This window comes from Saccoglossus kowalevskii, chromosome 14 (assembly GCF_978046115.1).
Source record: "Saccoglossus kowalevskii chromosome 14, keSacKowa6.1, whole genome shotgun sequence".
Lineage (NCBI taxonomy): Eukaryota > Metazoa > Hemichordata > Enteropneusta > Harrimaniidae > Saccoglossus > Saccoglossus kowalevskii.
The window spans coordinates 24,091,143-24,107,455 of NC_140654.1; the positions used below are offsets into that span (position 1 = coordinate 24,091,143).

Here is a 16,313-nt window from a genome sequence, read left to right on the forward strand (position 1 = left end):
TTTCAAGATTACAGCAGAATTAGTATAATGGAAAAAAACTGAAAAGACAATTTTTTCTTTAATAGTGATTATCTGTGCTGCTCCATATTTGGGAGGGAGAGAGGGGGAATCTGTGAGTTGTTCATGATACAACAGGATGACAAGTAAAGTTAATATGTATTTGTGAGGTGGTTGTTAAATCTCCTGGACACAGAGTTTTCCCTTGATATTCCTATAGTTGTCTTATATATTCCTACACAGTGTATTACATTATTATACATCTGACACCAAAAAAAATAGAATTTTCCCGTCTACAGGTGTTTTAGAGAAAATATCAAATAATGTAGGGTGGCTCAGAAAAGGCTAATTATTGACTGGAATTCCCAAAATGATCCATATTTAACCATTTTAGGGCTAAACTCTGTTTTTTAGCATGTTTTTCCTATACTGTAAAATACTTTATTTTAGCTGGAATTAATTTTCGCTGAAAAGACTTTGAATGTAAAACATAGGAAAAAAGTTTTTTTTCACTGGATTTTATTTTCACTGAATCATTCCTTCAGCGAATTAATTCCAAGCGAAAATAATGTATTTTACAGTATTATAATTAAATGTACTGTAATACACATAATTGCGTCAAAATAAGGCTCAGGTCTCTGCTCACTCATCTACACCTAGTATGATATGTGTGTAGATAGTGTCCTTTATTCTCTAAATATTAATTTACCTTCATTTCAATATTATAAAATTTCCCATCATGAGTCAGTGGTAGCGTAGCTCCACCCCACTGTTGACCTTTCAACCTTGACCATCTTAAGATATGACCACCGAGACAATCGTATAACGACACCATTAGGACGTATCGACCACCTGAAAAGAAGACAAACGAATATAAAATCACAAAACAAAAGTAAATTTTTAGTATAACCTTTTCACCACTAGTTCCCTCTTTTCATCACAAATTCATCAAATAGTCCCGTTTATAGTCTGTACTTTCCTTCATCAGATTAGGAGTAAAAATGGACAATTGACTCAAATTTTGTCTGTTGGCTCCAAAATTAGGGTTCATTTGCAGAAATATTGAAGAAAATTTGGGCAATAAAGTCTGGCGGTGAAAAGGTTAAGTTTCAGACATTTTTTCTAGTGTCCTTGCATATTCATAGAGTATGTAGTAGATGTTTTCATTTTCTTGGATAGGACAATAAACTTCCAATATTTCCCAGCATTCATTGTATTCTGTGATGTAATGGGTAATAATAAATTCTCACTGATGCTTGCATGGGACTCACATCAGTGGATATATCACCAAACATGACGTGAGTTGCATACCCTTATTTTATGAATTCCTGATATTTTAAATAGATTTCTGTTACATTAATTACTCTGGTTAGTATTGTATTGATCATTTTTAACAGCAAAGGATTGTTACTGTAAAACACTTTATTTTAGCTGGAATTAATTTTCGCTGAAAAGACTTTTTGGGTGTTTTGTATGGTATTTATTTTCACTGATTTTTGGTGAGTTGAATGTAAAATATAGGGAAAAAGGTATATTCGCTGGATTTTATTTTCACTGAATCACTTCAGCGAAAATATCGAAAATTAATTCCAAGCGAAAATAAAGTATTTTACAGTAATTTGGCTATCACCTCTCCACTAAACCTTGCTAAGATCTTTGTCAGAGGGTGTTTTAAAGAGCGCCTTCTATACCAAGGTTCAATACCTGACCTTTCAGTAGAATCATGGGAAGGGGGGGGGTGTCGTTAATTGCTTAATTTTCGTGATTTGGTGATTTTATGGATTCATAAATACAAAATTTTGTGAAATTCATTGACACATGTCATTGAACCTCAGTGCTAACAAATGTCTTTCACTGACTCGCAAACCTGAGCGGTTTTGAATATTGCATAATTACATACCTGGTAACTTATCACGGACTCCTCGCAGGCATTTCAATTTAATCTGGATCGGTTGTGGTGTTCTAGTCCAATCAACTTTCCATCGTCTTCCCTTTGAACCGCCATACTGACCATCAGCCAAAGTCAAATCACCGTACATGGTCTGAAGAATAGTAACAATATGTAACGGTTTTGTAATTTTGAATATATCATATTCTATATACCGTAGTTGTGATTATGGAAAACCACAGATCACCAGCAAATAACACCGAATAAACAGCATGGTAAATACTAAGTCAAATCAAAGTAAACACGTACTGCATGCGTGACTCGAACCGGCGCTTACGTACAACATATAATCTCCTAGCTTCACGTCACTACACATCTTCCCCTCGTTTTCTTGAGATGAAACACTACTCTTTGCTTCATGTCCATCGTTCTAAGTGTGTTCCTTAGTTTCAAAAGTGGACAGTTTTCTATATATTGAGCAGTAACTATCTATGTTTACAAGTAATGTGACAGTTTTCTGTTCTTCCATAATCAAAGTGGAGAGTATAGATTTCTTCCTTAAAGAACATCCTGGATTCAAACGCTGGGTCTTCAGATACATTAAGCCATGTTACTGGTCACTCAAAGTGTTATTGATGAAGGAACACAACACATGTGAGGCATGCATAAATCAAGAGCATTTTATTTCTGCTCTGATTATTGTCACATTCTTTAACTACACTAAGAAGATACAAACTATCTTTCTTGCTCAAATCAAGCCTTGATGTTACAGACCACAGACTTTTAAAAGGAAAGTTGCATTCACACTTTGCAAATCTGCAATTGGTCATTATATATCCCCTTTCCAATATATATGCCAAGAAATGGTGAGATTGTGGGTTGGTAATGAGAAAGTAACTGCAGAATATGAATGTATATAGGCCATCTTACCAAATTAAGTTACAGATTACACTTAGACAATCACACTAAGTTAGGGGGGCTTTGTTTGTCCTTGAAGATCAGTTACATTGTAGGTATGTATGTCCTTGGGATAAGAACCTCCAGTACTCTCAAAATGAAATATGTAGAAAGATCAGAAAATCTACTTTTAATATTTCATACTTTTCTGGCAAAAAACATTACACATTTTAGGTTTTATGCTTGTTTGGGGAACGCTGTCTCACAAATTTGTAAAATGTCAATGCAAGATTAATTCCAGTTAACATACTTTAATAAAAAGTAACTATCAGTAAAACAAGCCGGTAGGCTGGTTGGCGATCTGCTCCGCTCAAAAACAAGCAACATGTTTTTTGGCTGTTTCCATGGTGACATAAACGTCGGTTTATAACTAATACGAAGTTCGCAAACACCATTCAGTCTTTAGAAGTCACTTAGTTTAGTACATGTACTAGGACCACAGTTACTCTCTCCTAGTAGAGTGACTGTGCTAGGACGTATTCTGCTGTTACATTTATTATTTCCAACCGTTTTGCGATAGCATTTTTTAGAATGAAGCGTTTCCCGTAAATGCTGGAAAGCGAAATAATGAAATAACGAAATGGTAAATATTTATCTAAATTGCAGTGTGTTGACCTTCGTAACAATATACTTCATAATGCAAAACACTAGTCACAGTGAGTAATTTAAATATACGACTCCTAATCGAAAAATGTGACCACAGTCCAGAATTTCAGACAGATATTAAGCAACCTAAGAGCATATTAGAAGCATTTACTCTAAAATATAAAAAAAGAACTGCAGTCAAAAGTCAAGAATGCCAGCAAATAAAGGACTCTGTCCCACAATCCTTTGTGCGCGTTATTACGGACACGCGCAAAAAACTGTACCACGCTTGTCAAATCTGGGTCAAATATACAGTACCTACTATCTTGCCACAGATTGTTTAGTAGTGGAGTGTTCGGTGACCATTGAATTAGCCCGTGATTCATATTTTATGTGTATTAATTTATTCATCAATTTTCGTGACTGACAGTACTGCCCAAATTTTAGTCAAAAAACGCAACTGGTGAAACGGAAGAGCATCGCCAGGCGATGGACGCAGGGCTCTTTGGCAACGACCGCATAGAGGTCAAAACACGCGTTCTATTTTTACGCGTTAAATTTGGCTCTTCCGTTTCGCCCCCTCCGGAATGTTCTACTTTTGCAGCCTAATAGCAGGTTTTTCGAAAAACGTCTAAAAAACACAAGAATTAGTAGAAATGTTCCTGTTTTGGGCGGATTATTGATAGAGAATAATGTCTTTATTACAAAAATGCTGAAAAACCGTGAGTTGTTGCCTTAGTTATTTTTTTATTGGCGAAAAACTGCGAACTCGGCAAATTTGGTTGCACAACTTCCCTTTATCATATACACCCAGCGACACCGATGCCAGCTGACTGTGTACAAAACTGGTAGGAGGTAATACATTTGGGGCGAAAGTATTCAAAAATCAGTTTTTGGATGTTGCAATGGCAGTGGTGGGCCAGGATTTTTTTCCAATTAGTGACGGCACGACCTACCTGTGAAGTATGAACAAAACCAGCCGAGCCGTTGCTGGTGAAAAGTTACCCCAACTTTGGGGTCAAATTTCTCGGTAATGAAAACAGATATCAAAAATTCAAATGGTAACTTTGTGCCCACACTCAAGCTGAGTAGAATGAGCTATGTTTGAAGTGTTTTATCCCAAATTTGTAGGAGGAGATACATTTGGCGCGAAGCTATCCAAAAATCAGTTCTTTGGCTGTTGCTATGGCAACGGCGGGGCAAAAAAATTTTTCAGATTTTTCCTTATAACTAGGGTTAAGGTGTGACCTACCTGCCAAGTTTGAACGAAATCGGCCAAGCCAAAAAAATCACAGAAGAAATAATACGTGAACACTGGAACACTGGAAATGTACACACACAAAACGACAAAAGTGATTATAAGGGCAATCCTAGCGGAGCGGATCGCCAATACTTGAAAAGAAAAAACAAACAAGCACTCAGAGCAAATGAACACTGACCTTTACTTCACCTTTCCTGATCTCCAAAGCTCTCAGGAGTTGGTGTTCTGATCTACGGAATGTCTTGTGTAACGCATCTTGCTGCAGTCTCTCACGCTGTAGTGCCAGTTCCTGACAATGAAAAAAACAAAAGTTTAATCTCAGTATTTAAATTAACTCAATACTGAATATCAATAAGTGTTTATGCACAATATTAAATGAAAAATATGTGTAATTTTCTTACTCAGGAAGTAAAAAATGTTAGTCTAATCACCTCCAAAACTCCGTCCTCACCTCTATACAAACAACAGTTTTGATTGTACTGTAGAAAGTGAATTATTCACTAAGTTTGTAACCATGCATGCCCACTCACCTCACGCTTGGCTAATTCTTTCTTTTTTTCTTTCAGTAATGTGATGATACGCTTCTTGGCTTTTTCTTCTTTCATAGCGATGGCCTCATGTCGTCTTTTGGCTACTAGCATCTCCTGTTGCTGGTATGAAATGTGTTCGTCTCGCAAACGCCGTTCATGATCCTATAAATACAAAAGACAAACAACTTAGCCATAAAAATCATCATTTTTAAAAAAATTCACAGCACCTTGAAAAATAATATCTGCAATGTAGTGTTTATTGCTAGGAGAGCTTACTAGCATTTATTCTAGTGTTTATTGACCCCTTAGCTTACTTGTGTTTATTGACCCCCTAACTTACTTGTATTTCTTCTAATGACACATCAGCTATCATCACTGCTTGGTCTTTTATATCAGTGTCAAAGTCAGTCACATAGGCATCAATTTCTTCATCTTCCATTTCCAAAGTCAACTCTTTAATTTTTTTATACTGCGGTTCATGTTCAGGTTTTGCAAACAGTAATGGCGGTTCCCTGTCCACTTCCAATTCGGTGTCGCCTTTCTCAAGTGAATCAATCAGCTTATACAAGTCTGGTAGATCATCGGTCTTAGGAGGTTCTGTATGATTAAATTATTCAAAATGTTATTAGCCAATGGCAGTCATCTTTTATTTGTTTCTGTTTCACAATCAAAACACATTAAAGGTCACCCAAAGGTTATGAACCGCAAAACCAGCTATGTTTACTATTGAGTAAAAACTGTTGGGCAAGTTCAAAATAGTTTCACTATGTTTTCGCTTTTATTCACTTTACACTAAAAACTTACTACTGTAAAATACTTTATTTTCACTGGAATTTATTTTCGCTGAAAAGACTTTTTAGGTGTGTTATATGGAATTTATTTTCACTGATTTTTGGCGAGTTGAATGTAAAAGATAGGAAAAAAGGTATATTCGCTGGATTTTCTTTTCACTGAATCATTCCTTCAGCGAAAATAGCAAAAATTAATTCCAAGCGAAAATAAGTATTCCACAGTATTCTGTTGGTAAACAAAACAATGGCAATGCTTGGAATTAACAACTTTTCTTGAAAGACTACTGAACTTCCAATTTTAAAATCTGGTAGCCCCGTCACAATACTGGGTAGACCATCAGGTTTAGTGGGTACTTAGAGCCATGCAGAAAAGTCTATAACTCATGTCACACTGTTCATTTTGAGTAGAAGGCCCATAGTTTTGAAGACAAAATGGTTTATTTAAAAAAACAAAGTACTAATATAAATTCTAGTAAATTCAGGCTACTAATTTTGGAAAAAATTTGGTAGTTCATGAGACTTATTCTACTATTAATTTTTAGCCTTGAATGGGCTTACCTAGTTGATACAAAAATTTACATACAATCACAGAAAAAATTAATAAATTTGCACAGAATTGTTGGTGAAAAAATGAACTTGTATTGAAAGGGTTAAGATTGAGATCAGAAAATATTTTAAATCACACCATATTTTACAATGCATATAGCCTTTTCACCACCTGTTCACTCTTTTTCATCACAAATTCACAAAATAGTCCTTTTGATAGTCTGCACTTTTCTTCAGAAGACAGAGACAAAAAAGGCAAATTTTTTTAGTAAAAACTGAAAATTGACTCAGATTTTGTCTGTTGGCTCCAAATTTAGGGTTCATTTCTAGAAATATTGAAAAATATAAGAAAAAAGTACAGACAAATTTGAGCAAGAAAGTGTGGTGGTGAAAAGATTAAACTGACTGTCTCACACACATACCATATTGATATTCAGGTTCATCTTCAATGTCAATGCCGTATTCTTTAGGATCTATATTATCAAAGTCTCTTTCTTCATATCCATATGTTGTGGTAGATGTGGTGGTAATGACTGTGGTCGTACCTGCATCTTTGTCTTCTATAATTGAAACAAGAAATTGATCAATAACTACTAAGACTCATATAATATATATAGGCTTAACCCTTGAATGCTGAAATATTTCTCGTAAAAAATTTTGTGCAACATTTGCAATGTTTTTGTGTAATTTTCAATAATTTCTTTATTAATTTTGGACAAAATAGGAATAATTTTCCATATACACACAGTTCTAAATTTTGTATCTAAAGTAGGAAGGTCGTCACCCACGCACGTGTAGGAATTGAGTCCCAAGCGACGATAACAACACATGCTAAAAACGCAAAGGCTCATGGGTAGATGCATGTTTGTAAACAATTACATGCTATGGCCATCTGACGCATGCACAACGACACCCGCGCTTTAAATATGGAAAAAATTACAAAGATGTATTTTGAGAAAGCATTTAGAGTTTAAAAGGTTACAATTAACACTGGGAGCCGAGCCATGAGCTTGCACTTTAAAACTCTGATGATAACCCCTATGTATTACAAGATAAATTATCATACTGTATTTGTTCCATAAGAAGTGCCACTCCAATAAAAGTGGACTTAAACTAAAAATAGCATTTATTGTATGCAGGAACATTAAAATATTCTATTTATTTTGTCCAGTCATTTACATAAATGCATGCACTACCAATAAAGCAAATATAATAAGTTATACACTTACAATAGCTTTGCTTTGGAAAAATATCTTGACAATCCACTATGATGAATTAATAATTTGTGTTCAAGAAAGCAAAGTTTAGTTTTCTCTGACTCTTTAGGAATTTAGACGGTAAATAAACAAAAAAATGGCAACACCATATTTGCTCTATTAGAAGTGTATCTCCAGAATCGCATATAAACCAAAAGTCACATTTGTTCTACGCTGAATAATTAAATATTACTTATTTTGAAATGCCTCTGTAATTTACATACTGTAAAATGACTAATTTTCACTGGGTTCTAATTTCGCTGATTTAAATTAGCATTTCATGAATATTCGGTGGGAATTAAATTCACGGTTTTATCATTTAGATAATGTGTCCTATGCTCAATTTATCATATTCACTGGGTTTTAATTTAGCGCATTTTTCAGTCAGCGAAATTAAAACCCAGTTAATAATTAACCCTTTTACAGTAACCGTATATACAAGTAATACAATACAATGAAGAGAATGGTAAGCACCTACCATGAACAGTTTTACCTCCACTGAATGTAGTGGACTTGCTGACATTGTCATCAATGTTAACGGCAACACTGTCTGATGTATTCACTGAAAAATTAATTAACAACATTTATATTCATGAAATTAATTTGTATTTATGCATACAATCATTAGAACAAAGAAATAGAGCTAGACATGATGTACATATGTGTAGGAATTTACTATATTGATGTTTTCATGAGATAGTCAACATTGTGTTAGTTTTGTTTCAGGCTGGCCTTCGGTAGAACACTTTTGGGAAAAGGGATGTCCTGAAACTTTACGAGGTGGGGCAATTTACAAAATGTGAATTATGAACACCAATTGTAAGTATTTTGCCTATTTTCCAATCCAAAATGGCCACTTAATTAAGTTTTAACGCTATATGATGAAATCATAAATGCATCATTTGCACAGAAACAAATTTGGATATCGCCAATTTTTATTGCCTAAAATACTCATACTTAGTGAGTAGATTATAGATTAATAATCTTGTGATATCTAAACAAATGAGGGTACAAGGATCTTACCTTTATCAATCGTCTCAAGCTCCTCTTCCATATTTTCTACTTTCAGAGTTTCCTCTGGCTTTGCTTCTTCTGCAGCTTCTACATGATCTTTCTCTAGATATGGAAATAAAATTCAAAGTGCACAAGAATTGAATTTAGTACATACAGAATCATTAAAATTAAGATTCATTATGACCGGAAACAGCTACTAATAGAACATATATGGTCAATTTTACATAGTTACAGAGTCCATGCCGTCAAGACACCACAAAAAAAATATTGGGGTCACCAGAATGTTTATGAAGAAATAAGAGTTTTCATGATGATTTGTAAATTTTCATTACCGGTATATCTTTGTTTATTGCATTGGTTTCTATGGTGATCACATTTCATCTAAAAGTTTTTGTTGGTGACATTTTGTTACTGATATGATTCAGACTACTAACTTTGTTGTAAACTTTAAATAGTCTATGACTGATCAAAAAACAGCAAAATTAACTTTTCACAATGGATATTCATGTACGACCGACATAAACACAATCCTCACATCCATTCAAACATCAATAGAATAGCTAGTCAATGATATTTCATGTACATGGAACACCAGGAATCAAAATACATGAAGCCTTGCACATATTAAATGTGCACTGCATTGGCAAAAATGTTTTGCTATGAAAATGAGTGCCCTCACAACTTCAAAGTTCAAGTCCAGCGGGCTTTCCTGTCATTTTAAACAGATACAAAATTTCATTTGACAGGATAAATTCATACAAACCTGCCAACTTTTGATTGAAAATTTCCAGTTTTTACAAAATAGTCATATATAAACAACCCAAAAATGTGGTATAAGTCAATATAGATTTCAGACAGGCACTTTTCATTTTCTTGCTACAACCTTGAAGCTCAGTAACACTGTATTGTTAGTGGTAGGCTCGTCATGTGAATCAATGGCCACTGGCATCAGGCAAGCGTATTTTTCAAACCAAGATCATGGAAACAAACATTATATACCCTTATATACATGTACATGTATATCTGACAAATGTATTTTCGTTGAGAGATGTCATTTTCACAAATAATACGTGTTTACCTTGAGATTTTCTTTTTGTGACTTTAGAAGCTTTGGTTTTGGATTTTATCTTGGTATTCTCTGAATCAGCCATTCTGGTGGAAGAGTGTGGTTACACCAATCTTTAAAACCTAAATACAAATAAAATAATAAGTTATTTAAAAATAATATTACACCTCATCAGATATTTGTATTTGTGACTACGGTAACCATAATGACATATCGCTATTATCTCGCATAGCGTTCAAACAAATATGTAGTGCGTCAGTTTTCAATGTTCAGACAAGCGTTCGATGCCCGCTTTTTAGACCATTTTTTGTTCACCGCAAGATCTTGTGTTATGTGTTACCGTGAATTGAACATCAAAACAGATAAAGCAAAGGTCATAGTGACATCAAACATTGCCTGACATTCAAAAAATATGAAAGTATTTTGGGGTATTTCCATTTAATGTGCTAAACACATTTGATGATGATCAAGTATAATGAAGTAAAAGTATCTCAAAAACAAACTCATTCAAGCTTGTCTCAGAAGATACCATTATTTTGAGGTGTAAACCATCACAGCATTTTGAAAATCGTTTCCCATTGATTTTGGCAAGCCTTTCACCAGACAATGTGTTAAGCACAACTGTACATGGGCATACGACTTTGCAGTGTGTGGTAAAATACATTAGGATGGGTCAAGAATATCTACCTGTCTAAAGTGAATGTTAAATGAAAGACATAGATGTCCATGTGGACCAGTGCACCCTCTAACCTCTAATCCAATGTTTTCTTGATGCAACTAATTATGCTAACTCCTTGGTACATTTGCAGGAGTTAGCATAATCAGCATAATGAAACATTTGCCTCATGGTTTAAATTTTTGTCCCAATTTTTTATGACTCTCATGAGACAAATTGTCTCACAAAATGTATGAAAATACAATTGACATAAGTGTATAATAAAATTCAATCATAACAAACATTTGAATACACTGTCTCCATTATAAGGGGAACAAAATAGTTCATTTTTGTCTCTAGTTCCGCATAGATGGGTAATTGCCTCATAGATTATAAACAATACCAACCCACATACTTGATTCCTGATGAGAACACGGCAAAAGATAATCATACATAAAAAAATTGATAAAGTGGTCTTATAAATAAACTATACACAAAAATCAGAAACAACAACAATTTAGTTTGCAACATTAGAAGTTACCTACACCAACATACAATCATTTTTTTATTTTTACTTCACTCCCCAATAAACAACGAGCTGATACAACAACAAACAAAATTTCATTTTGACTCAAGATACCTATAACATCCGTTCTGTTGTCGGGCACATTACACCGTCACATTGGGCAAGGCAACGCAAGCCTAAAAGACAGTGAATACTAGAATGTTTTTTTCTATTTTTATGTTAAATAGTTCTTTCTCAAGCATAGAGCTAAAAATCCTAGTATATCTTTACCTACAAATGTCAATTTATTTACAAAGTCTACGGGACGAATATAACTAACGTAAATATCCCATTTCTGTTTGTCAAATATTCTCTGTGTGAATTAAAAGACAACGTACAAAATAAATATATAAATAAATATAAAGTTACAGAACACCCTGCAAGGTAGGACACCTGTGCGTTGTACCAAGGGTGTACAAAGACGACGCCATTATGACAGACTACTTAAAAAGGGTTTGTTTCCGCATGGACGTCCATGGTTTCCGCAACTCACGCAGTCTCCCGAACGAATGTTGTATTTCTAATGCTATATAAAACACGACATAGTCACTCAACATTCGGGATGGTACTTCGGTACTTACCAACCACTAAATTAACACGTCAGCTATCTCGAACGATAGTGTTACTTACAATGGCGCGGTTTTTTATGTAAACACTCGATATTTGTAAGACATCACAATCGCTGTCGATCGTATCTTGCACAAGCTCGTTTGAAAAGGAGGTTGATTTCCGAAGACGCTTGCAAAACATCGAGAAAATAAAACAGTTCCCAGAGTACCGATACAAGAATCAGATATATAGTATTACCAGTCAAGACAACACGATACTTACGCTATTTGATCCGAGAGTTTCGCTATCATGCAATCTTCGAACCGCTGTGGGCGGCCATTGAAAGCTTTCTCCATTACCTCAGTAACCGTTGACGTCATAGATTTGCATATATAAACGCAGCAACTATATAGGTCTCAAACCACGAATTAGATGTTTATTGACATTAATACATGTATACCGTTCGGATGTATTCTTTGAAAAAAAAAAAAACATGTTTCACAGATAAAAATTTACTTTTAATTTTCCGGATCCACATGTATGTAAACAGAATACTGTCAGAAAATCATATGTTGTCAGGCTTAAATTATTTCAACAGTTTGCTAGAACTTTCTTCATCATATCAGAGATACATTACTTGGGGTTTGCAACTATGGTGACATGATACCAAGATCCCGTTTCAATCTCGCTCTCGCATAAGCGTTCCAACTCAGAAAAATGCGCACGCAGTACGTATTTACTATAATTAGACATAGTCTTTACCTTGCCGTTTATTCGGTGTTATTTGCTTACTTTACTTCCTATGTCGACAGCAACTATGAGTTTAAAAATTATTTCTCAGTACTTATTCACTGTTAAAATGCTGTACCATTACTTTCACCATCCTACTACAGCCAGATCTGAAGGCCTTTGCCGCATTCTGGCCATGCTGTGTGGCGCGTATCGCGTGGACGGGTTTCACGTTCTCTGCACGTAATAAGCTCGGTTATTAAGCATCCTTTATTGGGGATGCCCGGTGGCCGAGGGGAAGACGTGTAGTGGCGTGAAGCTAGGTGCCGTACGCGAGCGCCGGTTCGAGTCACGCACGCAGTACGTATTTACTATAATTAGACATAGTCTTTACCTTGCCGTTTATTCGGTGTTATTTGCTTACTTTACTTCCTATGTCGACAGCAACTATGAGTCAGAAAAATGCGAATGCGCATGCCCGAGGTAACTAGAATACTGAGATGTCCAGGTGGATCAAAATAGCTGCTCACGGATGACGGATTACGACAATCTGATTAAAATAAGATCCTAGTTTGGGCTTTTTTTTTCTTTGTTAAAATAATATCAATTATATTTTTTTCATATATTCTATTCTATTAACAAAGAAAAAAAAAAGCCCAAACTAGGATCTTATTTTAATCAGATTGGGATTACGATAACTATATTTATTGTACATGTTCGATGTATTACATTTTTTCACTATGAATGTGGTAATACATGTTTTATTGTTTTATTACAAACCGCCTATGTCATGTCAGAAGGTCGTAGCATCAGTCTCGCTATCCACGAGATGAGACTTGAATGGGATCTTGGCATGATGTTACCATACAGTACTAGCTATGCGCGTTGCAAACCCCAAGTAATGTACCTCTGATCATATACACTTGTCAGAAGCGTTGTCTACGAGAACAAAATCATATAACGGCGACGGGGGGACTTGAGTGCATCGAAATCTCACGATGTGACAGATTTGGGCCGTCTGCTGATGCACCGTCCCTCAACAACTTTTTGGTGTTGAGCGACTGTGGCTGATCCGACTGAAGTTTATAAATGCGCAAGCTCACTCCATTTCACATCCTTTATTTTATATACACATTTACATAAATTCTTTTATTAACTTATTATGTAAAATTATTTTTTTATAATTCATGTTGCTATCCAAAATGTAAAATTATTTACATGGAAATAATAACTTGAGGTTTTGAAAAATGATAAATTAAAAAATGCTTTTTTTCCCATAATATTGTGTTCTGTGGAATTTTCTCAAAATAATGTATAATTACTGACTGAATACTGTTTCAAGTTACCATGGCACTATATATCTTCTTGGCAGCACATAAACCAATAAACATCGCTATGCAATAAATAGCCAAATTTATGAAAGGGCGGCAGTAGTCGCGCCACGCTTGCTCGAGGTATATGGGTCTCATATAAACACAGATAGCGACTTTGACTGTTGCGTAGATCAACGAGTACAAACCGAGACGTTACCAAGCTTTAATTGGGTATTTTTTGGGGTGATTGGAAGCTATGGAAGGAGTCACCGGCGGTAATCGGTGCAAGTCGCGTGATTTCCTTTAGAATGGCGCATTGGATTGTGGGAAAATCAATGTTTATCAACACAAATGTCGTACTAGTATTTGTAAGAAGAAAAAACGAACGTGGAATATTTTACGACTCAAGTGGGCGCACACACAGGACAACGACCTTCTCACTTTAAACGCTGCAACTCTTTTCACTGGACCAAAACGCGTGACCAAATCTTGACCTCGCTGTCATCGATTTATCTGCACTCCCTGTCTGTGCCGAACACGGTCAACTGACCAGCTTGTCAAGAAGTGGTTAACTTTGGTGAGTTTTTGTATATATTTTTTGGTAGCTCATTGATGCAGTTATGCAGCGGCGTCACGTCTGTAAGACCAGGGAGCTGTACCTAATCCCCGGCCCGACACACAATCAAACCAATGCGATTGCCAGTCATGAATCATCATATCATACCACTAGCGCTAGTACTAAGGACGTGACGGAAGTTGTACAGATCATACATCACATCATGATCACGATGACAGAGTCGAGACCATGCAGTTATGCATTTGAACGCCCGATAAAGTTTTTTCCCCGGTCGAAGATTTTGGATTGGAGGTGTATACTCCCCGGCTCAGTTATCAGACGCTTATGTGAAATGTACTAACAAACCGTGGTGATACCCGCTATATAGTCGGTGTATTATGTACCTATCACTTTCCGTGGTCTTGGTCGTGGAGCTATTACGGGATTAATAGGGAGGGCGTGTCGCGGATGTAGTCACTCCTTCGAAAAAAAAGACCCATAGGGCAATCCCTACGGAATGGTTAATGTTTTGTTGGATTTTGAAAAAAAAATTGACTCCTGTGTGCGAATCGCACAATGGGAGTCTTTGCAATTAGTGCGTCTGTGGGTGTATGTGTGTGTGTCCGCCTGTTCAATTAATACCTCAATAACTATATGCCGGTTATTGATTAAACTTGATGCATAGATGCTATGAGTTAATGCGCAGCTTTGATAAGATTTTAAGTTAATTACCTAATTTGCATGATAATTAGCTGATTTCTACTGGTATCTGAAGAACTACTCTTTGGATTTTGATGAAACTTGGTACATAGATGCTCTGGGACAATGCACAGACCTAGTTAAAGTGGGAGGGTCGTCACCTGCACACATGTGGAAATTGAGTCCCGAGCAACGATAACAGCACACGCTAAAAACGCAAAGGCTCATGGGTAGGCGCTTGTTAGTAAAAAAATGACACGCTATGGCCATCTGACACATATGCAGGTGGCGACTTCCTCGCTTTAATTTTTTGTAAAAATGCATGAATAATAATTTACATTATGATTAGTGAATTTTGGCTTTTCGAGTTTTCAGCTTTTCCGTCAATATTTCAAGTACTTATTGTCATTTTTCAGTGAGTCTCAGTACGAAATACACTAACACAATGCAACTAATTAGTGTTGGGTTTACATCCATAATAATAACATAATTTGCATAAAAATTAATCACCACATTATAATGAAACGATATGTTCCCTGGAACAATACACAGACCTAATTTGTTCGGGGTTGAAATCTATGCATAATAATTGCTTCATTTGCATAATAATTACTCATTTGTATTTCAATAAGACTTGGTAAATAAGTGCCTAGGAACAATGCATTAGCTTTAGATCTATGCATAATCATCATGAATGCTTTGGAGTTAATCCACAGACATGATTAGTTTAATAATGAAAAACATGCAAATTGATTATCTAAATATTATTAGCCAATTTCTGGTATCTCAACAAGTCAGATTTAAATTAAACTTGTGGTAGAGTTGCTCTGGAATAAATTAAACTGAAAACCACATATGTATAATCAAAAGTATTTTTCTTAAGTATGACTTCAATAATGTGGATCATATTGTTTTCATGTTATACATCATAAAAGGCAGACAAATATTAGTTGCCAAAATTCTTGTTTGAAAGGCTAATTCATTTTTAATATTTCTCCAATTCTCTCAACCAATTCTTTAAGCTTTCTTTGATTTAGGTAGCGAGAAAGGTTTTGTGACGTTTTCGAAAAAAACATTCTCTGTCTGTTGTCTCATTCAGAACAGTAATTTAGCTTATATATTTCATAAGACTAAGTATAGAGGTACAAGTTCGCGCAAACTGGACAGTCATTGTTTACATAATTATCACGTGACATCAAAAATGGGGAACCTTGTAAAAATGACTAAGTCCGTGATTGCGAGAGCACACAGCAGAATTTCCTGGTGAAATTTACGTCATACATTGTCCGTAATCAAGTCCATTAAAATGTGTCCCCAGTAATCAAAAGACCTATTATTCCAATTTCTACGCAGGTT

The 16,313-nt window shown here is 35.4% G+C and overlaps 2 protein-coding genes across 3 annotated transcripts in view; one reads left to right on the forward strand and one right to left on the reverse strand.

Moving 5' to 3' along the window:
• LOC100373469 (uncharacterized) overlaps positions 1-12,044 on the reverse strand; it is a 30,790-nt gene extending 18,746 nt beyond the window's left edge. The window contains exons 1-10 of one of the 2 annotated variants that reach the window (XM_085508057.1): positions 11,943-12,044; positions 9,904-10,013; positions 8,835-8,927; positions 8,290-8,373; positions 6,978-7,115; positions 5,559-5,815; positions 5,219-5,380; positions 4,867-4,977; positions 1,898-2,039; positions 707-849 (exon numbers count right to left, since the gene is read on the reverse strand). In XM_085508057.1, coding sequence (XP_085364183.1) covers positions 707-849; positions 1,898-2,039; positions 4,867-4,977; positions 5,219-5,380; positions 5,559-5,815; positions 6,978-7,115; positions 8,290-8,373; positions 8,835-8,927; positions 9,904-9,976 — 1,203 coding nt within the window. In that variant the 5' untranslated portion in view covers positions 9,977-10,013; positions 11,943-12,044. The other variant, XM_085508058.1, reaches the window with a different exon arrangement.
• A 2,104-nt stretch (positions 12,045-14,148) lies between these two features.
• The window catches only part of LOC102803611 (uncharacterized), a 42,898-nt gene continuing 40,733 nt past the window's right edge, over positions 14,149-16,313 (forward strand). Inside the window, exon 1 of the mRNA XM_006816181.3 lies at positions 14,149-14,279. The gene's annotated coding sequence lies outside the window, so the exon portion shown is untranslated. The remainder of the gene's footprint in view (positions 14,280-16,313) is intronic.